At 56.6% G+C, this 20,987-nt stretch overlaps 1 protein-coding gene across 2 annotated transcripts in view; it reads left to right on the top strand.

The window, feature by feature from the left end:
- Positions 1 to 18,068, top strand: part of ABCA2 (ATP binding cassette subfamily A member 2) — a 63,515-nt gene extending 45,447 nt beyond the window's left edge. For both annotated transcript variants that reach the window (XM_078881310.1, XM_078881309.1), the window contains exons 31-50: positions 600 to 1,051; positions 1,727 to 1,913; positions 2,955 to 3,060; positions 3,451 to 3,562; positions 3,767 to 3,827; positions 4,506 to 4,680; positions 5,091 to 5,206; positions 6,034 to 6,181; positions 7,128 to 7,251; positions 7,683 to 7,815; positions 8,250 to 8,370; positions 8,976 to 9,154; positions 9,709 to 9,850; positions 10,808 to 10,942; positions 11,665 to 11,768; positions 11,978 to 12,070; positions 12,212 to 12,314; positions 12,925 to 13,062; positions 13,325 to 13,693; positions 15,064 to 18,068. In XM_078881310.1, the coding sequence (XP_078737436.1) occupies positions 600 to 1,051; positions 1,727 to 1,913; positions 2,955 to 3,060; positions 3,451 to 3,562; positions 3,767 to 3,827; positions 4,506 to 4,680; positions 5,091 to 5,206; positions 6,034 to 6,181; positions 7,128 to 7,251; positions 7,683 to 7,815; positions 8,250 to 8,370; positions 8,976 to 9,154; positions 9,709 to 9,850; positions 10,808 to 10,942; positions 11,665 to 11,768; positions 11,978 to 12,070; positions 12,212 to 12,314; positions 12,925 to 13,062; positions 13,325 to 13,693; positions 15,064 to 15,099 (3,034 nt within the window). In that variant the 3' untranslated portion in view covers positions 15,100 to 18,068. The remainder of the gene's footprint in view (positions 1 to 599; positions 1,052 to 1,726; positions 1,914 to 2,954; positions 3,061 to 3,450; positions 3,563 to 3,766; positions 3,828 to 4,505; positions 4,681 to 5,090; positions 5,207 to 6,033; positions 6,182 to 7,127; positions 7,252 to 7,682; positions 7,816 to 8,249; positions 8,371 to 8,975; positions 9,155 to 9,708; positions 9,851 to 10,807; positions 10,943 to 11,664; positions 11,769 to 11,977; positions 12,071 to 12,211; positions 12,315 to 12,924; positions 13,063 to 13,324; positions 13,694 to 15,063) is intronic.
- The last annotated feature ends 2,919 nt before the right edge of the window (positions 18,069 to 20,987 follow it).

The following is a 20,987-nucleotide window of genomic DNA, read 5'->3' as shown; positions in this document are numbered from 1 at the left end:
AGAGGCAGCATCAGCAACAACTGCCCAAGCTTTGCGGTCCTCTATGTACACGGTGCTGTTATCGTCACACGTGTTGAGGTGTGGTTACTGACCGTGCTTGTGCACCACTGCTACCAGATACCGTGCGTTACAGAATCTTTCATCACGGGGCCGAGTGCATCCATCGTCAGAGATGGAATTCGTCAAAATTAAGCGCGGAAAATAATTTCATTTGAGGTGTCTATAGTTTTTTTTGTGTGTAGCCGTTGCTAACCAGGCTGAGTTAATCAACTCCCACTGCGCTTGAGAACCGGGTCTAACCACAGCTCGGTCTACGTGAGTCCATGGCGTCTGCTGTGTGATACTATGGGGGTTCCTATGTGAGGCTGTGGCTCTCATATGTGAGTCTGTGGAACATGCATGCGAGCCCGTGGGGTCTCTGTTCCTTGAGACCACCACACTTGAGAAACGCGGCTTTGATCATCGTGGTGGTTGGGCAGTTAAAGCCCGGATTGTAACCCAGGCTCGGTAATCTGACCCTCCGAGCCCACCATGCGGCCCTTTACGCAGCTCCCTCTTCAACTAAAATCTTGTTTTCCTCTCACGCCACCGCTGCCCAGCCTGGCCCACTCCCCCGATGCCCGCCCCCAGCAGCTGGTGTCCACCTTCCGCCTGCCCTCGGGGCTGGGCGCCACGTGCGTCCTCAAAAGCCCCGCCGGACCCGCGGCGCCGGCGGCGACGGCGGCGTCCGGCGCCAACGGCAGCAGTGCGGAGGCGGTGGAGGCGGCGGCGGTTCAGACGGCGAACCTGAGTGAGGCGGCGCGCTCGTTGGCGGCGCGCCGCTTCGAGTCCATGTGCCTCGACTCGTTCACGCAGGGCGTGCCGCTCTCCAACTTCGTGCCGCTGCCGGTGGCCGAGCCCAGCGCCGGTCCTTCGCTTCCTCCGTCGCCGCCGGCGCCATTTGGCGGGACCGCCACGGTCGCGGCTCCCGCGGCAACCGCGGCGGTGACCGATCGGGGGGGCGGAACGAGCGGCGTTGGACCTACCGGCACTACCGGCACCTCCTCGTCCGGTGAGAGCGATGGGGACGGTTGCGGCCAGGGGTGTTAATCGCTCACGGGAGGTTTTCAAGGTCGCTGGTAGAAGATTGTAAGGTGGCACGCGACTAGTAGGGCGGTCATTATGATGAGCCCCACGAGAGAGAGACACACACGCCCGTGTCGAGGGCTTGGACCCAGGAACTTGGGGAGCCCAGTTCTGGGCTTGGTGTTTCGGACACGGCCGTTGTGAGCGAGGCGCGAGTCCGTTTGTGTGACATCAACCAGGAAACCAACGGCCGACTCCCTGTTGACACAGCACTGCCTTCATCGCCTCCCCATGTGTGCGTGTGTGCGTGCGTGCGTGGCGGTGGGGAGCGGTCGTGTAGCAGTGGTTGACGCACTGCGCTACGAACCCGGCGACCCGATTCCCGCTTACGGACAACACCGCTGACATTTATTTGAACCGGTCCTGGGCCTCCCCTAGATCGACTTAGCCTCAAATGAGTGCCTGGTGCGGTGTGTAAACATCGCCACTGGGGAGACGAAGGCCGTCGGGCGTGGTGCTTGTCCACCCACCCCCTCGTGCGCCGTGCCGGCCTTAATAGGTGCTGCTCGCGAACGGCACTTGCCCCAACGGTCTGTTAAGGCCACACGGGGGATCTTCGTCTTTGCGGTGGTGTGGCCGCGTGTCGTTCGCCCCGCCGCAGGCTCTGCGGTGCACGAGGCGGTGCGCTGCGTGTGCGCCCCGCACGGGACTGGCTTCTACTGCCCGGCCGGCGCGGGCGGACACCCGCCCAGCACCACCGTGGTGACGGGAGACATCCTGCAGGACATGAGCGGGCGCAACGTGTCCGAGTACCTGCTGTTCACCTCCAACCAGTACCGCTTGCACAGGTGCTGCTCGCCGTCTCTGAGGGGGTCTCTGGGCATTGACAGACAGACAGGTCTATGATGGAGTGTCTAGACAGTCAGACAGACAGGTCTATGATGGAGTGTCTAGACAGTCAGACAGACAGGTTTATGATGGAGTGTCTAGACAGACAGACAGGTCTATGATGGAGTGTCTAGACAGTCAGACAGACAGGTTTATGATGGAGTGTCTAGATAGACAGACAGACAGGTCTATGATGGAGTGTCTAGACAGACAGACAGACAGGTCTATGATGGAGTGTCTAGACAGTCAGACAGACAGGTCTATGATGGAGTGTCTAGACAGACAGACAGACAGGTCTATGATGGAGTGTCTAGACAGTCAGACAGACAGGTCTATGATGGAGTGTCTAGACAGACAGACAGACTATGATGGAGTGTCTAGACAGTCAGACAGACAGGTCTATGATGGAGTGTCTAGACAGACAGACAGACAGGTCTATGATGGAGTGTATAGACAGTCAGACAGACAGGTCTATGATGGAGTGTCTAGACAGACAGACAGGTCTATGATGGAGTGTCTAGACAGACAGACAGGTCTATGATGGAGTGTCTAGACAGACAGACAGACAGGTCTATTTAACACTTAGGCTTTCGCGACCAATATTATTCATATTCACTATTCTGGCGAATTGCCCGATGATGCTGGATGCAATTACCAGCGAAACGTCGTACTCAAAAATTGTAAATGTTGTGGTTTCACTTTTCAACACACCGGTGGGCTAAAGCAGTGAACTAGTTTGTCTTTTGTCAACGTGACACTTTTTTGCTGATTGGCCGTGTCGGGTGGTGGAGCGTTACGACACATTTATAAATAACGCGATCTAACCCAAAAACGTTGATTATGAGACAGGTTTCTGATGGGGTGTTTAGACAGTGACAGACAGACCAGTCTCTGATGCAATGCTGAGACGTACAGGGCAGTCTTTGGTGGAGTCTTCTAGACGGTCAGGAATCGATCATTGGCAGCTGCGATGGCTGCACTGATTGTTGGTGTCTCGTCAGGTATGGTGCCATTACCTTCGGAAACATCCGCAAGTCCATCCCACACTCCTTCGTCAACAAGGCCCCCGCCTCGATCCGCAAGATTGCCGTGCGACGGGCGGCACAGGTTCGCATTTCTGCTGCAGCAACATCAAACTTTAAACTTTATATAATCTATTTTTTATTTTATTGGTTAAAGCCCCCCACTGAGCTACGAAGCTCTATCTTTTCACAAGCAACCCGGCTATCACAAATGATAGCTCAACGAAGTCGCTTGTCATCATATGCAAACTTGTATCAACCAAACAATCTAAATGCACGTAGATTTTAAATGTGGAAGGAAAAGCCGGAGGACCCGGAGAAAAATCCATGCGACCACGGGATCAAACCCATGACCTCCTGCATACCAGACGAGGGAGTTAACATCTCGCCACCACGGCCGTTCGCGACTGCGATCACCGTACGTTTCTCTTTGGCTGTGGCCTCCGCCTGTGACCTCGTGTCCCTCCCCGTGTAGGTCTACTACAACCACAAGGGCTACCACAGCATGCCCACCTACTTGAACGTCATCAACAACGCCATCCTGCGCGCCAACCTGCCCAAGAGCAAGGGAAACCCTGCCGCTTACGGTGACCGTTTTAACGCCCGTCCAGCCTAGGGTCGAAAGTCGTGACATGCATCGCGTCTGTCCGTCTTTCGATAACGATGATTCTCGTAGAGATGTGTGTACGTGTGTACGTGTGTGTGTTCAACTTCTTTCGCACCACTGTACGTAGCCAGATGATCTGCAATGAGGTCACTGATGGGTGGCTCGTGCGGTTTCCCCGTTGCAGGAATAACGCTCATCAACCACCCCATGAACAAGACCAGCGCGAGCCTCTCCCTTGACTACCTGTGAGTCACCCGGCCCTCCCTGCGGGATAAGAGTTGTCGGGGTGCCACGATGGCGAGATGCCATCTCCCTCTCCTGGTATGCAGGAGGCCGTGGGCTCAATCTCGTCGACCCTCGCACCTGCTGCATGTTTGGAGTTTGCGTGTCTCTCCCCGTGGTCGTGTGGATTTTTCTTTGAGTCCTCCGGTTTTTCTCTCCACCTTTTTAGAATCAACGTCACGCGTTTAGAGTATTTGGCTACTGCTATAAATTTCAATATGACAAGCCACTTCATCGAGCTATCGTTAGTGGCCAGGTCGCTTCTGGAAAGAGCGATATAGCACCGTGGGCCTTACCTGCCAAAATACTAAGTAAATAAATATACAGGCGTGGCTTGGGCTGGAGAAGAGATGGTTGATGCGGTACAGGAGGATGTGAAGCTGGTTTTACTTGCAGATGACTAGTACCAGCTGTTTCAAGAACGGCCTCCGTGGAGGAGGTTTGTGAAGGGCGCTACCAGGCAATGTGAGACGTGGCACACTTTGACATTACTGGGCAGTCGGAGGCAGCCACCCTCCAACAACAACGAGGGCAGGAGAGCGACGCTCGCAACAACGAGCGGGGTACCGGGTGGCAGTGGGGAGCACACGTGCTGTGGCAAACGGCGGCCGTTGTCGTTGTCGCTGCTGCTGTTGAGTCAGGCTGCAGGGCACGGACGTGGTGATCGCCATCTTCATCATCGTGGCCATGTCGTTCGTGCCGGCCAGTTTCGTGGTCTTCCTGGTAGCTGAGAAGTCCACGAAGGCCAAGCACCTGCAGTTCGTCAGCGGCTGCGACCCGGTCATCTACTGGCTTGCCAACTACGTGTGGGACATGGTCAGTGGCGTCTCGCATGCGGTGCGCATCTCGGAGTGACTCGCCGACTCGCTAATTGACTGACTGGGACGACTGATTAGCCGACCAACTTGCTGCCCGACTAAATTACCGACTCGCTCATTGACTGACCGGCTGACTGACTGATCAATCAACTTATTGCCTGACTAACTTACCAACTCGCTGATTGACTGACCGGCTGACTGACTGATCAATTAACTTATTGCCTGACTAACTTACCAACTCGCTGATAGACTGACCGGCTGACTGACTGATCAATGAACTTATTGCCTGACTAACTTACCAACTCGCTGATTGAGTGACCGACCAACTGACCAAGAAACGTCTTGCCTGACTAACTTACCGAATCGCCGATCGACCGAGCGTGTGGCCGTGTGCCGCTTGTGCTGCAGCTGAACTACCTGGTGCCCGCCACGTTCTGCATCATCATCCTGTTTGTGTTCGATCTGCCGGCCTACACCTCGCCCACCAACTTCCCAGCCGTTCTCGCCCTCTTCCTGCTCTACGGGTGAGGAAGCACTACGCCACTCCCCCCACTTCCCCCACCCCCCCCCACTTCCCCCACCCCGGCCGTCTCCACACAGGCACAAGACGCGGCACGGCACGCACCATGAGACACGGAAGGACGCACGCCCATATCACAGCGCTGGGGAGAAACTAAAAAAGTGATTTAAGCAGTTTTTTTATTTTACCAAATAAGGCCTGCTGAGCTATATAGATAATTTTCAGAAGCGATCTGGCAAGGCCCCCCCACTGAGCTATGTAGCTCTCTTTTCAGAAGCGACCTGGCAATGACAAATGATAGCTCAACGAAGTGGCTCATCGTCATCATCACGTGGACATTTATAGCAGCCAAATGCTTTAAGCGCATGTTTCTAAATGTGGAGTGGAAAACCAGAGGACCCAGAGAAAAACCATGTGACCACAGTGAGAGAGACATGCAAAATCCAAATATACAGGCGTCAGTGTCGGGATCGATCCCATGACCTCCTGTATACCAGGCGAGGTAGTTAACATCTACAGACAAAGGCAGCCAGGAGTGGTGCTGCCCACACCACCCGCTCACGCGCCATGCCGGCCTTCATAGGCGCTCACTAACAGCACTTGCCCCAACAGCTTTGAAGGCTACGGGGCGATGTTTGTCTTCGTGCGTGCGTGTGTGTGTATACGTACCTGGTGCGACCTTTAAGCATCAGCACTGGGGATACAAAGGCAGCTTGGCGTGGTGTTGGCCGCCACTCTCTCGTCTGCTGTGCTGCTCTGATGCTGTCTAACGGCACTTGCCCTGACGGTCTGTCAAGGCTACATGGGAGATCTTTGCGTGCGTGCACACAGCTGGTCCATCACCCCCATCATGTACCCGGCATCGTTCTGGTTCGACGTTCCCAGCACGGCCTACGTCTTCCTCATCGTCATCAACCTCTTCATCGGCATCACGGCCACCGTCGCCACCTTCATGCTGCAGCTCTTCGAGCACGACAAGGTGAGGGCGCCGCTGCCCCCCGCCGTTTCTCCCTCACCTCTGCTGCGCCTACTGTCCAAGGCTCGCCTACCCTGGCCATCCGCGCCATCCACTCCCTGCCCCTGTTGAAGCCCAGCATTGAGATTGTCGTCCTCTTCTGCTATGCTGCCTATGATTGTGTGTGGAGGGGTGTAGAGAAAGACGAGAGGGGAGAGGCAGTAGATTGGCGTGGAGTGGAGTAGAGTGAGATGAGAGGGCGTAGAGGGGAAAAGAGTGAGATGAGAGGGGAGAGGCAGGAGAGTGCGTGGAGCGGAGTCGAATGAGATGAGAGGTCGTAGAGGGGAAAAGAGTGAGATGAGAGGGGAGAGAGGCAGGAGATTGGCGTGACGGAGAATAGAGTGAGATGAGAGGGGAGAGATGTACTGCCTTCTCCTGGCAGAACAAGGGTACAGCTCGTCCTCGACGCCTACCCACGGGAAGGGCTACATTTGTGCGGTGATCCACCAACCCTCGCTGCTGCCTCCACGGTGCAGCATTCCAGGCCACGCCGTGCTCGGCATCGTAGCCACCACCACCGCCTGTGTTCTGATGAACGGTCTCAAGTGTGCTGTTGCTGCTGCTGTTGTTTTGTCGTGAGCAGGATGGGGAGTGGGTGTGTCGCGGTGAGCACGCTGCGCTACGAACCCGGCGTCCCGAGTTCGATTTCCGTTCATGGCCAACACCAGTGACGATTATTTGAACCGGTCCTGGCCCAACCCCTAGGTCGACTCAGCCTCAAATGTGTACCTGGTGCTGTGTGTAACCATCGCCGCTGGGGAGACAAAGATGGCCGGGCATTGGGTTGGCCACCCACCCCCTCGTGTGCCGTGTGCCAGCCTTCATAGGTGCTGCTCGCTTTACAGCCCTTGACCCAAACAGTCTGTTACAGGCTACACGGGGGAAATATTTGTCTTTTTGTCGTGAGCAGGACCTGAAGGCCGTGAACGAATACCTCAAGACCATCTTCCTTATCTTCCCCAACTACAACCTGGGCCACGGACTCATGGACCTGGCCTACAACGAGTACATCAACGAGTACTACATCAAGATCGGTGCGTGCGCCACCACTGCCGCCACACGGGGCTTCAACAATGGCCGGGGGGTGGGAGACGAGAAACCCTCACACCAACGCTCAAACCGAGATTTCACCGGTGCTGGCACGGTGACAACGGCCACTGTGAACCACTGATCGATACACCCAGACCCAAGTCTTGAACCCAAGAATCTCAGAGGTGTTGGCTCAGCGTCTCTGACCTGGCCATTATGACCCCCCCCCCTACCCCCTGTGAGAGAGAGAGAACGCCAGACCCAGGGCTCGGACCCAGATTTTCATTGGTGCCGGCTCAATGTTTCTGACCCTTGTGTGTGTGTGTGCGCGACCCCTGTGTGTGTGTGTGTGTGCGCGATCCCTGTGTCTGTGTGCGCGTGAGCCCTGTGTGTGTGTTTGTGTGCGTGACCCCTGTGTGTGTGTGTGTGCTCTCAGGTCAGGCCGACAAGGCCAAGTCCCCCTTCAAGTGGGACATCATCACCCGCAGCCTCGTCGCCATGGCGGTGGAGGGGGTCGTGGGCTTCTTCATCACCGTCATGTGCCAGTACAACTTCCTGCGCAAGCCCAGGTGAGGGGTCCGTCACGCACGTTACCCGGGCAACGGGGCTGCACGTTACCCCAGGTAACCTGGGTCGTGAAGCCCGCATGCCCAGCCACCACATGCCCAGCCACTGTTCGGCCGGACAGAATTTAGAAACATTCCAAATTTCGACGTGGCGAAAAGCCGCTTCGTTGAGCGATCATTTGTGGCCATGTCGCTTCTGAAAAAAAGCTACATTGCTCAGTGGGCCTTTAGATTATTTGAACCGGTCCTGGACCTCCCCTAGGTCGGCTCGGCCTCAAATTAGTACCCGGTACGACGTGTAAACATCGCCACTGGGGAGACGGCCCCCCGCCCCCTCGTGCGGCACGTCGGCTTTCACAGGCGCCGCAACTCCTCGCTGACGGCACTCGCACCAACGGCCTGTCAAAGGCGAATTGGGGGGGACCGTTGTCTTGCAGGCGCGTGCCCGTGAGCAGCCAGCCCGTGGAGCGGGAGGACGTGGACGTCTCCGCGGAGAGGAGGCGCGTGCTGAGGGGCGACGCCGACTGCGACGTCCTCAAGGTGGACAACCTCACCAAGGTAGCTCCTCCTCAACGCGCCCCCTCCTCTCCGTGCGCAACCTCCGGCCTCTCACCTCGTGTGCCCCCCCCCCCGCCCTGCCCCCCCCCCCCCTCTGACTGGCAGACCACAGAGCGTCGGCTTCGTCTGTCATGGCGTCTTGCCCCTAGCGAGCGGTGGTGTGACCGGTGGTTGGTTTGTGAAAACGTATTTCTCTAGAACTGCTTGTTGTTGTTTATTCGTTTTTTGTCTTTCCTCCGCACCTCGGATTTTAGCACGGTTGGCTACGTACGGTGCGAAAGAAGTTCTACATACATATACACACACACGTACTGCCCATAGACTAACAGCTCGTAGACTAACACTGTCCACAGACTAAACCCTGCACCTCTGATTAGCACGGTTGGCCTAGTACGGTGCGAAATAAGTTCAACATACACACATACGTACGTACCCCTGCCATTAAGGCAGCGACCCCTTCCAAGGGGAGGGGCGTCCTCGGGTGATGTAAGGAGGCGCTATCGAGATGCTCGTTGTTCATGCGGCGACTTTTTGTAAAATGGAAAATGCTGAGATTGCTGTTGTTGTTATCATCGTTGTTACGAATGCCGTGGACTCCCGTCCAGGTGTACCACTCGCGCAAGATGGGCCGCATCCTGGCCGTGGACCGGCTGTGCGTGGGCGTGCGGCCCGGCGAGTGCTTCGGCCTCCTGGGAGTGAACGGCGCCGGCAAAACGACCACGTTCAAGATGCTGACGGGAGACGCCAGCGTCACGGGGGGGGAAGCCTTCCTCAACGGCCACAGGTGGAGACCCTCCTCCACCGCATCGCCACGCCACACGATCAGATCTCTCCGCGAGCTACCAACCCCATCACAGCTGGCGTTAGAGGAGGCCTTCCTCAACGGCCATAGGTTGGCCCCTCCTCATCACCGCCTCCACCTCACCGCCCCACGCCCCACGATCAGATCTCTCCGTGAGCCATCAACTCCATCACAGCAGGAAGTTGGTTAGGAGTCCTTCTTCAATGGCCCTAGGTAGGCTCCTACTCCTCACCACCTCCACCACACTGCTGGTAATGCTGCTACTGCTCTGTTTGCAACGATGTGCATCTGCTGATCATAAAGATCTTGCTGCTGTTGCTGATAATGACGATACTGCTGGTTAACATTGCTGCTGCTGATGCTGCTGCTGTGCCCTATGTTCTGCTGCTGCTGCTGTTGCTGATAATGACGATACTGCTGGTTAACATTGCTGCTGCTGATGCTGCTGCTGTGCCCTATGTTCTGCTGCTGCTGCTGTTGCTGATAATGACGATACTGCTGGTTAACATTGCTGCTGCTGTGCCCTATGTTCCCAGCGTGCTGCGCGACCAGCACAAGGTGCAGCAGACCATTGGCTACTGCCCACAGTTCGACGCGCTCTTCGACGAGCTGACGGCGCGAGAGCACCTGGAGCTGTACACGCGCCTGCGCGGCATCCCCTGGAGGGACGAGAAGAGGGTGAGACTGCGGCATCGTCGTCGTTATTGTCAACGTCGTTATCATCGCCATCGTCAGCGTCATCATTGTCGTCAACGTCACCACCGTCATCGTCGTCATTACCGTCGTCATAGTCGTCAAAGTCACCGAGATACGACGCATGTTTGAACTGTGTCGACCATCATCAGGACAAGAGCCTGAAACAAATATAAAATATAAAAATGTGCCACACCTCTGATTAGCACAGTTACCTACGTATGGTGCCATGGAGGTGCTACATACAAACACAACCGCGAGAGCACCACGTGGACATTCTATTTGCTAGGCTGTGCTGGCTGGTGGAGGGCTTTGATGACACGAATTTTAGCCAGATCGTTAGGTAGTGGCCTAACCCAATAAACTATCGGAAATCAAATCCCCGTTTGTATTGTGTCAACAAATGTATAGAGACCCCGGCTATCTTGGGTGTGATGTGGGAGGCGCTATTGGAGGGTACGCTATGATCAGATTCCATCAACAGAAGTCGCGCGGAGAGTTTGTTGCAAAAACTTACTGTGTGGGTGGGACGATGTGCCGTGCCAGCCTTCACAGGTGCTACTCGCTAACAGCACTTGCCCCAACAGTGTTAAGGCTGTGCGGGTGATCTTGTCTTTGTGTGTGTGTGCAGGTAGTGTAGCAGTTAGCGCGCCACGTTACAAACCCAGTGACCAGCGTTCGATTCCCGCTCACGGCCAACAACAGTGGCAAATATTCGAACCGGTCATGGGCCTCCCCTAGATCGGCTCGGCCTCAAATGACTACCTGGTGCGGTGTGTAAATATCGCCACAAGGGAAACAAAGGCGGCCGGGCGGGGTGCTGGCCACCCACCCCCTCGTGTGCCGTGCCGGCCTTCATAGGTGCTACTCGCTAACAGCACTTGCCCCTACAGTCCGTGAAGGCTACACGGCGGGTGTTTGTCTTTGTGTGTGCGAGTGCAGGTAGTGAACTGGGCCCTGCAGAAGCTGGGCTTGACGAGCTACGCAGACAAACCCGCCGGCACCTACAGCGGCGGCAACAAGCGCAAGCTGTCTACCGCCATCGCGCTCATCGGATACCCGCCACTCATCTTCCTGGTGCCACAGCACTGCCGCCACCGTCACCACCGTCACCGTCACCGCCACAGCCAATGTTACCACGACTACCACCACTACCACCACCATCATCATCATGACTGCCGCCCTCAACAGCATTGACAGCATTAACCTGGCTCGCACCCAGGATCTCAGCTGTATTGGCTCAGTGGGCCACCTCGGCCGAATCCGATTTTAAAAGGAAATAAATTAATAAAGCAAGCGCCGCAGCGGCGAGATGTTCACCACCTGGCCCGAGTGCACAGGATGTCGTGGGTTCAATTCCCTCCCACATGTAGAATCAACTTCATGCGTTCAGTGTGTTTGGCTGCTATAAATTTCCACACGACGATGGTAAGCCTGTTTAACACGGAGGCTTACTACGTGTTAAACTAGTTGGCTGTGTCGGGTGGTGGCGGGTTTAACGACACGTTTATATATTTACGCGATCTAACTCTTATGGATGACAAGCCATTTTAGTGGAGCTATCATGTGTCATGTGACCAGGTCGCTTCTGAAAAAGAGCTACATAGCTCAGCTGTGCCTTAGCTGGTAAAATACAAAATAGTAAAACAGTATATAGTGCTATCAGGTCCACTGACAGCTTCTGAAAACGATGACGTCTTTGCGGACGCAAACCACGAGGCACACGAGGGGGGAGCGACCCCCCCCCCCCTCCCGGCTGAGATGCTCGTGAGACGATCTCCCGTGCCGTCTCGCGGCAGGATGAGCCGACGACGGGCATGGACCCGAAGGCGCGGCGCTTCCTGTGGAACCTCATCCTGGACATCATCAAGACGGGCCGCTCCGTGGTGCTCACCTCCCACAGGTGCTCACCCCACCCCCCTGCCCTGTCTCCATCTTGCGCGCAGCGGAATCGCTCCCTCATTTGCTCGCTCACTCACTCGCTCGCCCGCCCGCTCGCTCACTCGCCCACTCACTGTCTCTGCACAGCGCTGAGCTCAAATCCCCAGCTGAAGCACTCACTCGCTTGATCGCTCTCGTCTCTCCCCTGCCACCCACCCCCCCTCCTCGCAGCATGGAGGAGTGCGAGGCCCTCTGCACCAGGCTGGCCATCATGGTGAACGGTCACTTCAAGTGTCTGGGCAGTATCCAGCACCTGAAGAACAGGTGGGCAGACCACCAAACCCTCCTCCCGGTTTTTAGCCAGGACACTGCACGGCGGCGGATGACGATGACGGCAATGATTGCGATGATGGCGATGATGTTGTTGCGTGCCTTGTCTCCAACGCCCCCTCCCCCACGATGTAGGTTTGGCGACGGCTACATGATCACGATCCGCACGCGCTCCACGCTGCACGTCAAGGAGGTGCTGCGATTCTTCAGCCGCAGCTTCCCCGACGCCGTGCTCAAGGTGACGGCGACCTTCAGAGTCGAGCCGTAGACCCACGTGGAGAAGCGTAGACTCGCACGGAGACCCAATTGTTGGTCGCACCGGGTCCTCACTGGGTGGCGGCTGCTGCCTCCCCATGGCTCGGCTGCTTTCCAACATCTGATCTTCTATTCCCATGCATGTGTGGTGTGTGTGTGTGAGATACCCGCGCGTGTGCGGTGAGTGTGGTTGTGATGCCCGCGCATGTCCGGTGTGTATGTGAAATACCCGCGCGTGTGCGGTGTAGGTGTGTGTGTGTATGTGACAGAGGTGGGACAAAGTCATTGTTATGCAAGTCCAAGTCGAGTCGCAAGTCATCAAATTCATGACTCGAGTCTGACTCGAGTCCAAGTCACATGACTCGAGTCCACACCTCTGGTATGTGATACCCGCACGTGTGCGGTGTGGGTGTGTGTGTGGTGTGTGTGAGATACCCGCGCATGTGCAATGTGTGTGTGCGGTGTGTGTGTGTGTGATACCCGCGCGTGTGCGGTGTGTGTGTGATACCCGTGTGTGTGCGGTGTGTGTGTGTGAGATACCCGTGCGTGTGTGGTGTGTGTGCGTGTGTGATACCCATGCGGCGTGCGTGCAGGAGAGGCACCACACCAAGGTGCAGTACCAGCTCAAGTCGGAGACCCTGTCGCTCGCCGCGGTCTTCACCAAGATGGAGCAGGTGCTGGACGTGCTGGGCGTGGAGGACTACTCCGTCAGCCAGACCACGCTCGACAACGTGAGAGAGAGAGTGTGTGTGTGTGTGTCGCTCGCTCGCGGGGAGTGCACGACGGCCGTGTTGGAAACACTGAGGCCGTTTCGCTGATATCCTGACAAAAGTCAGCGGAGGGCAGGGGAGCTTGGAATGTCACTGTGCGGTGCGGTCACGGTGCGGTCACGGTGCGGTCACGGTGCGGTCACGGTGCGGTCACGGTGCGGTCACGGTGCGGTCACGGTGCGGTCACGGTGCGGTCACGGTGCGGTGCGGTTGCGACCCGCAGGTGTTCGTGAACTTCGCCAAGAAGCAGAGCGACAATCTCGAGCAGCAGGAGAGCGGCTCGGGCCCCGTCGCGCCGGGCCGCGGCGCCGCAAGCTGCCTACCCTGCTGCCCCCCGTGCTGCCCCCCGTGCTGCCCCCCCTGCTGCCCACCGTTGTCGCCGGCCTGCCCGCCGCCGGCGCCGGCCTGGCTGTGCCGCGGCGCCGCCCGCTCGGCGGAGCTGCAGGCGCTCATCCGGGAAGCGCCACGGCGGAGGCGCGGCGATGACGACGAGGAGGAGGAGGAGGAGGAGAGGGCCGGGCCGTGCACCGGCGATGACGAGCAGCTGGTCAGCGGCGACGAGGACGGCCTCGTGAGCTTCGAGGAGGACAGGGTGAGCGTGGGATACATTCAGCTGTGTAGCGACCAGAGGTCTGCTTATTATCATTCTTATTTCTACTTTACCAACGCTTTCCCGCTGAGGTTGACAGCCTTCATGAATCGGAATCTGTATGTAGACTGTAGGAGGAATCTGGACGTCCAGCAACGGGCGGGTTGGCAAGTTACCACCGCGTTCATCCCATCGGTTCTGTTCGTTCGTTTGTCCGCCCGTCCCGTGCGTAGCATGGGGGTCGCGGTACCTCCCGTAGACTTGATCCGACTCTAGTGAGACTCGCGTGTAAAGTGGTGCTGTGCTGTTAGGGACTCACCGTGGAGAAAACCGGACTCGCTGCCCGCAAGGGGTTAATGATAATGTCCAAACCAGAGCTCATTATATCATGGGACCTCCTTTGCCAGCACCAAAATATGAGAATAGGTTTTTTCCCCTTTTTTTCAGGCAACAAAGGAGGTCCTATGATGTAGATGCTCACCCCCAGCTCGTATTATTCTGATAGTGGATTGTCTTTGTGCTGTACGCCTTTTGGTGTCCTACCACCGTTTGAGACGAGGTTCAAAAGAAAGCTGTCTCTGGTGTGGACCAATCAGTTTCAAAGACAATGCAGATATCAGTTTTTTTTTTTTGCATTCTGACCACAAACATTGTGGTTCATGCAGACATGATTCTTTGTAAAAGGTGTTTTTTTGTTGCCAGAAACAAGGGGAAAAAATTATATTCTCGGAGCTCATTATATTAACATTCTCAAAAAAAGATGCAAATGCATGTTGGCCTGATAGCCACCCACCAGCTTCCGTACCACTTGTTAACGAACTAAACTATTTTAAATTTTACAAAGTGAGGCCCACTGAGCTATGTAGATATTTTTCTGAAGCGATCTGGCCAAGAATGATAACTCAACGAAGTGGCTTATAACGTGGAAATTTATAGCAGCAGCCAAATACTCTAAACGTCGATTCTAAATGTGGAGGGAAAAAACAGAGGACCTGGAGAAAAATCTACGGGGACCACATGCAAGCTCCACATATACAGCAGCAGGCGTCCGGGTCGGGATCGGGCCCATGACCTCCTGCATACCAGGCGAGGTAGTTAACATCTCCTAGCCACCGTGGAAAGATGTTCTCACCCTGGAGAAAATCGGACACATTTGACCACGAGGGGTGATTGCCCACAAACCAGTGCTCGTGCTAACATCCGCAACAAAAATATGCAACTGGACGTTGCCCTGACCAGCCACTCGCCAGACTCCGTACCGCCAGTTAAGCGCACAAGCGAGGGACCATCGCACGTCGGGAGCCTCAAGAGGACCTTCCCTCCTCATTCTCCCGCTGGCTCCTCCCCCCTAACCCCCCTCCGTCTCGCCGTAGGCTCAGCTCGCGTTCAACACGGACACCATCTGCTGAGGCCGACAGCCTCCGCACCTCCCTCGCTGCCCTCCCTCGCCCGTCCCTTCCCCTCCCCCGGCGGTGCCGAGTCGGCGGGGGGGGAGGGGGGGGTGGGCTCGCGAGCGCCGGCACGTCGAAGGCGCTAGTGCCTGGAATCTCGCGCCACGCCGCCGGTGGAAAGGCGCTCCTTTCCTCGCCCCTCGACTGCCGGAGGAGGAGGGGAGCGCTCGGGAGCCGAACCCCCAGTTCCCCCCCCCCACTTCCCCAGCTCGCCAGGAGAATGGTGGTAACGGCAGAATGTGGCTGAATCTCCATGTGTCCCATCTCTAACGGGTGTGTTCCCCCACCCCTCGCACGCACGGGGTCTGTGTGGGTTTTTTTGTCCGACCGCCTTCGTGCATAGAGGACGGCAGAGCCTTGGCAATCGTCGGTAGTACCGGCTCGGCGCCGCGGCCGCTTTCCACCATTCCCACTCCTCGTCTGCGTTGACTCCTCCCGGCCGGCATGCAGGCGGTACCCACGCTTTACCCCACCGTGCACGACCTGCCGCTCCACTATCCGCGAAGCCTCCGCTGGGTGGTCCGAGGTTGTTGGGAGGGCACGGGGCGGGGGGGTCGGGGTTTAAGGAATGTGCGCCGTTGTTGTCTGCCGCCGGCGCTTGGGGGATTGTATCGAAGCGGGTCGCCTCTGAAATGCCGACTTCACTGCGCTGACCGGTACCCGTCCGTGTATCCAATCGAGCGGCCACTGGGGTGTTGTGTGTGTCCAGTCGCCCGCAACGCGTGCAGGCAGGGCTGAGAGATGACCCCAACGCGTTCGTATGGTGGGTGGCAGCGCTGCTCAACTCTTTAAACGCATTTGGTGGGATAGGCTCGCACGTGGGCCGTGAGCCGTGAGCTTGCAAGGCGCTGCGCGTGGTGCATGCCGTTCGACCAGCCGTGACCCCGACCCAGAGAAATGCAGCGTGTCCTCAAAACCGGAGTAATTTAGTGGGGTGGGTGGACGTGGGTTGCCCCCTTTATATAAATTTTTGTTCCCCTACAAACTCCCGTTATTTTCATGAACACCAAATTCTGCCTCATTTTACAGCTCGTACTGTTCTTTACATTGCTCTGAATGTATACCGTAAAAGCAATCGCTGTGTGTGTATGTATATGTGTGTGTGTGTGACGAGCAACACGTAGCACACCTTAAAAATGCGGCGCTCGAAACCCACTGGGAAAATCCCGCGCCAATTCTGGACCGTCCGCAGCCATCCGCAAAGCGTCCGCGAGGGAGCTTGGGGCCCTGTCGGCGCGCGGGCCACCCCCGCCGGCACCGGGGGTCATCCCCGCAGGCGCCCAAAGGCCGCCGGCACCTCAGGGCCGCGCTCCCTCCAGAGCAGCGGCGTGCGGAGGGGACGCGGCCCTTAATGACGAGGGCCAAGCGGCGCTCTGCTGCGCGCCCGTTGCGTTTGTGGGCTTCGGGGCTTTGCGCCTTCTACGCTTGGTTGCTGCAGAGACACCCTGCAGTGTGCGGGGGACCCGTGCGGGGGACGCCGTGGTTTAGCCGGGCGGCGGTGGGGGGGGTGGTGGCGGCGGCCATTAGGCCGCAAGCGGTTTGCGCCGCACTGTCTGATCCAGAGATGTGGAGGCAGCGGGGGGGGGGGCTGGTGGTGGATCACCGGGCACAGGTGGCTGTGTGAAACTCCCTTCCCCTTGGGCGTCAAGCAGGAGTCGTCACCTGGCTTTGCCTGGAGGTGGCGGTTCAGCAACGATGTGCGCTCAACCCCGTTCTGTCTGCATGGGGTCGAGTGTTTACCCCCTCACACGCGCGGGTCTTTTTTCCGGGTGCTCTGGTTTCCTCCCACGCGTATAAACACTCCATCAATTGGCCGATAACACCGCATATACAAGGCCGCAGAGCTTGGGCAATTGTTGGCGCCGGCTTGTTGTGCGTCTGCTGCCTTGTCTGTGGTTCGGCCTCGCACCTCCGAGTCGTCCTCTCGACGAGAGCGAGCGGTTGCCGTGTGGCGGTGGCGCATTGCTACAACATGACGTCATGATCACTGCGGTTTATCCACTCCCGTCTTGTCCGAGGGCACGCAGTATCCCGCTGCTAACATACAGGGCCCAGCCTGACCCTGAGTGAACCCCCAGTATGTTGAGAGGGAGGCGTGTTCTCTTGAGAGGGCCGAGCCCATCCTGGGATGCCGAGTGTTCGCAGCCGATGGGCTGGCCGTGTATCCGGGAATCCAGGTCGCCGTGACCGAGCACACGGCATGACTCTGTGAACGGATGATGACGTGGAATGACTTGCATGGCTTTGCGCTCTACTGCACGTTGCGGGGAATGCAAGCAAAGGTGGCGGGGACCGTTTGGTGGAGCCCTTCATGTAATGGGACGGTGGCGCTGTACGTGTGGCCTGTGATTAATAGGGCACAAGGTAGGGTCACGCGGCATGGGTGAAAGGTCACAAGGTGGAGTCACGTGGCATGGGTGACGTCATGCGGCATGGGTGACGTCACGCAGCATGGGTGAGGTCACAAGGTGTAGGTCACGCGGCATGGGTGACGTCACTGTTGGCACGAAGACGCTGCACGTTGTGGTAGGCGATGCGTACAACCCCTTGTGCATTTGTAAAAAGAATAACTCGGCGTCGTGAGTTCAAGAATCGATCGTCTCCGTGCAGCATGGCGTACAGCAAGCGGTTGATGGTGGAGTAACGGCTTGTGTCAGGCCTGCTAACTCGGCAACAACAACCCACTCCACAATACGATAGACCTCGACAGCCGTCCTTGCTGGGGGGGAGGTGGGGGGGGGAGCATGTCGAGCCGCGTGACTAGCCGCGTGACTAGCCGCGTGACTAGCCGCGTGACTAGCCGCGTGACTAGCCGCGTGACTAGCCGCGTGGCTAGCCGCGTGGCTAGCCGCGTGGCTAGCCGCGTGGCGGTGCTGCACGTGGCTGCAGCTGTAATCCAGCACGGCAGAGTGGGGCGGCAGCAGCAGCGAGGGGTGGCGGCTCGAGGCCACGTGCACGTGGCCTCGAGCCGCCACCTCCGCCCCGACACTGAGGAGTGGTTCTCCAGCTCTCTCGACGTGCGAGCAACGGGTGGGCACGGGGACCGATCCTTGCGCTCGCCACCGCGCCTCTGGCAGTGTGGGCGGGGGGGGAATCACTCTAGCTGCTCTGCTGCAGCCTTGCAGCTGCCGTGCTGCAAGGCTGCGTCTGCCGTGCTGCAAGCGCATGCTGCAGGCTGCAAGGCTGCGGTAGCAGGCTGCAAGGCTGCGGCTGCCGTGCTGCAGCCGCATGCTGCAGGCTGCAAGGCTGCGGCTGCAGGCTGCAAGGTTGCGGCTGCAGGCTGCAAGGCTGCGGCTGCCGCGCTGCAAGGCTGCAGCTGCCGTGCTGCAAGGCTGCGGCGGCTGTACCGCTCGGGGTGGGTAGGGGCGGGGAGATCCCCACGCAGATTGCTATTCTGCCGGTGTCTTTCGGGCATCGATTCGTCCATTCATTCATTTGTCCATTGCTTTGCTTCGCAAGCGATTGTGCGGGCTGGGTGGGTATTGGGTGGGGGGGGTGTACCATTTGGACTGCCTGCTGCTGTGATTGTGACTAGGGGGTGGGTTTGGGGTGGGGAGGTGCCCTGCCCCCCACCGCCTCCGCCGTGTCCGATCTGGAACGGTTCTCGTCTGTGTCTTGGCGGCACGTTGTGGGTTTTTTCCGAAGTCTGCGACTCGTCGCTTTGGGACGCTGCCGCCGCCGCTGCTGCTGTACCAGTGAAGTCCTTGCGCGTGCACGCGTGCGTGGATTTTATGAATAAAAAAAATCAACTCGACTGGGGAATGGTCTCTCTCTCTCTCGTCTTTACATTTGTGTGCCTCGTGTTAGTCGGGGTTAGCACGGTGGGCTACGTGCGGTGAGAAATATGTTCATACGTACACACTGCACCATAGACTCAACACTGCCCATAGACTAAACACTGCCCACAGACTCAACACTACCCACAGACTCAACACTGCCCACAGACTCAACACTGCCCACAGACTCAACACTGCGCACAGACTCAACACTGCCCATAGACTCAACACTGCCCATAGACTCAACACTGCCCACAGACTCAACACTGCCCACAGATTCAACACTGCCCACAGACTCAACACTGCCCACAGACTCAACACTGCCCATAGACTCAACACTGCCCATAGACTAAACACTGCCCATAGACTAAACACTGCCCACAGACTCAACACTGCCCACAGACTCAACACTGCCCACAGACTCAACACTGCCCATAGACTCAACACTGCCCATAGACTAAACACTGCCCATAGACTAAACACTGCCCACAGACTCAACACTACCCACAGACTCAACACTGCCCACAGACTCAACACTGCCCATATACTAAACACTGCCCATAGACTCAACACTGCCCATAGACTAACACTGTGTAGTGTAGTGTATAGTGTAGTGTATAGTAGTGTATAGTGTAGTGTATAGTGTCGTAAACTAGTACAGCACTAGTGTATAGTATAGTTGTGTAGTGTATTGTGTATAGTAGTGTAGTGTATAGTGAAGTAAACTAGTACAGCATTAACCGTTGTGTTGGAGAGCCAAGCCTCAACATTTACAATCTGAGTACGACGTTTCGCCAGTAATTACAACTAGCTTCATAAGGCGACAGCCAGATTTGTGGAGAAGTCCACCTGTTTCTTTCCTTATATCGAGGCGTAGATGTGGTGACCGCGCTTCTGCGCTCTTGAGTCGACGTACACGATGCATGCGCATTATGCGGGCCCATCGATCTTGTCCTTCCTGTCCACTGTGTGTAGTAAAATAGCCGTGCCAACGGTAACCTCTATTGAAGTATTGGGGGCTGTATAGGAATGCATTTAAACAACGCATTGTTTGATGCTTGATTAGGGGGGAGATGTCTAACAGATGATTCCATTTCCGCAATTATCTCATCGACAGGGATTTGTACGTGAGGGCAACTGCAAAGTTAAGGCCTTGAGACATGACTGAACCACATCGCTGGATAAGTAAATGCTAGTCCTGTTGACAACCGTTTGTTTATAAAATGTTCATTTTTAGTTGAGAGTTGTTCGTTAGTCTAGCACATTTGTTCATTTCGGTCGTGTTAGTTTTGTTAAATACATTATCAGCTGATTGCTGTGTAATTGTGTCGATTATATTGCAGAGACACTGTTACTAATGTTTACGTGTAAGGACATTGGTGCTTTATAAATTTGACTTAGTTAACTTCTAGTGCGCTCTATTCTCTCTGTTTTAGCAACAATTCACGAGCTTTATGTAGTATTCGATTAGCTTTACGTGACCTAATGTGATGAGTTACTTTAACTGCGTGGCATTTACTTTGAATCTCTGCATCTTTTGAGGAGCGCCAGGTGAGGTTTACGTGACAACCCTTACGAGTTGGCTGTGTCGGGTGGTGGAGGGTTAAACGACACGCGTATATTTACGCGATCTAACCTCACATATTTGGGTGATATTTGTCGCGAAAGCCGCCAACCACGTGTTAAACTGCGACCACGTGTTACACTGCGACCACGTGTTACACTGCGACCACGTGTTACACTGCGACCACGTGTTACACTGCGACCACGTGTTACACTGCAGCAGTCACTAGTGGTGTGAAGGCGGAGAGAAGGGGGGGGGGGGGGTCACGTGACGCACGCGGGCTGCCCGTTTTTGAGTTGACGGTTGTGGAGTCGGGTCACGTGACGAGGGGTCAATTAGAGCCTGGGTCAGAGCAGCGGGCCCGCGTGCTCCGTAGTGGCCATATACAGTATGCACGGTTAGAGGGTTAGTGGTTAGGGGTTATAGTTTAAGGGTTAGCCGTTAGTGGTTAGGGAGTTAGCGGTTAGAGTTTAAGGGTTAGCGGTTAGGGGTTAGGGGGTTAGCGT

Source organism: Lampetra fluviatilis, chromosome 61 (genome assembly GCF_964198595.1).
Source record: "Lampetra fluviatilis chromosome 61, kcLamFluv1.1, whole genome shotgun sequence".
Taxonomy (NCBI): Eukaryota; Metazoa; Chordata; class Hyperoartia; order Petromyzontiformes; family Petromyzontidae; genus Lampetra; species Lampetra fluviatilis.
This window is presented reverse-complemented; position numbering and strand designations above follow the sequence as displayed.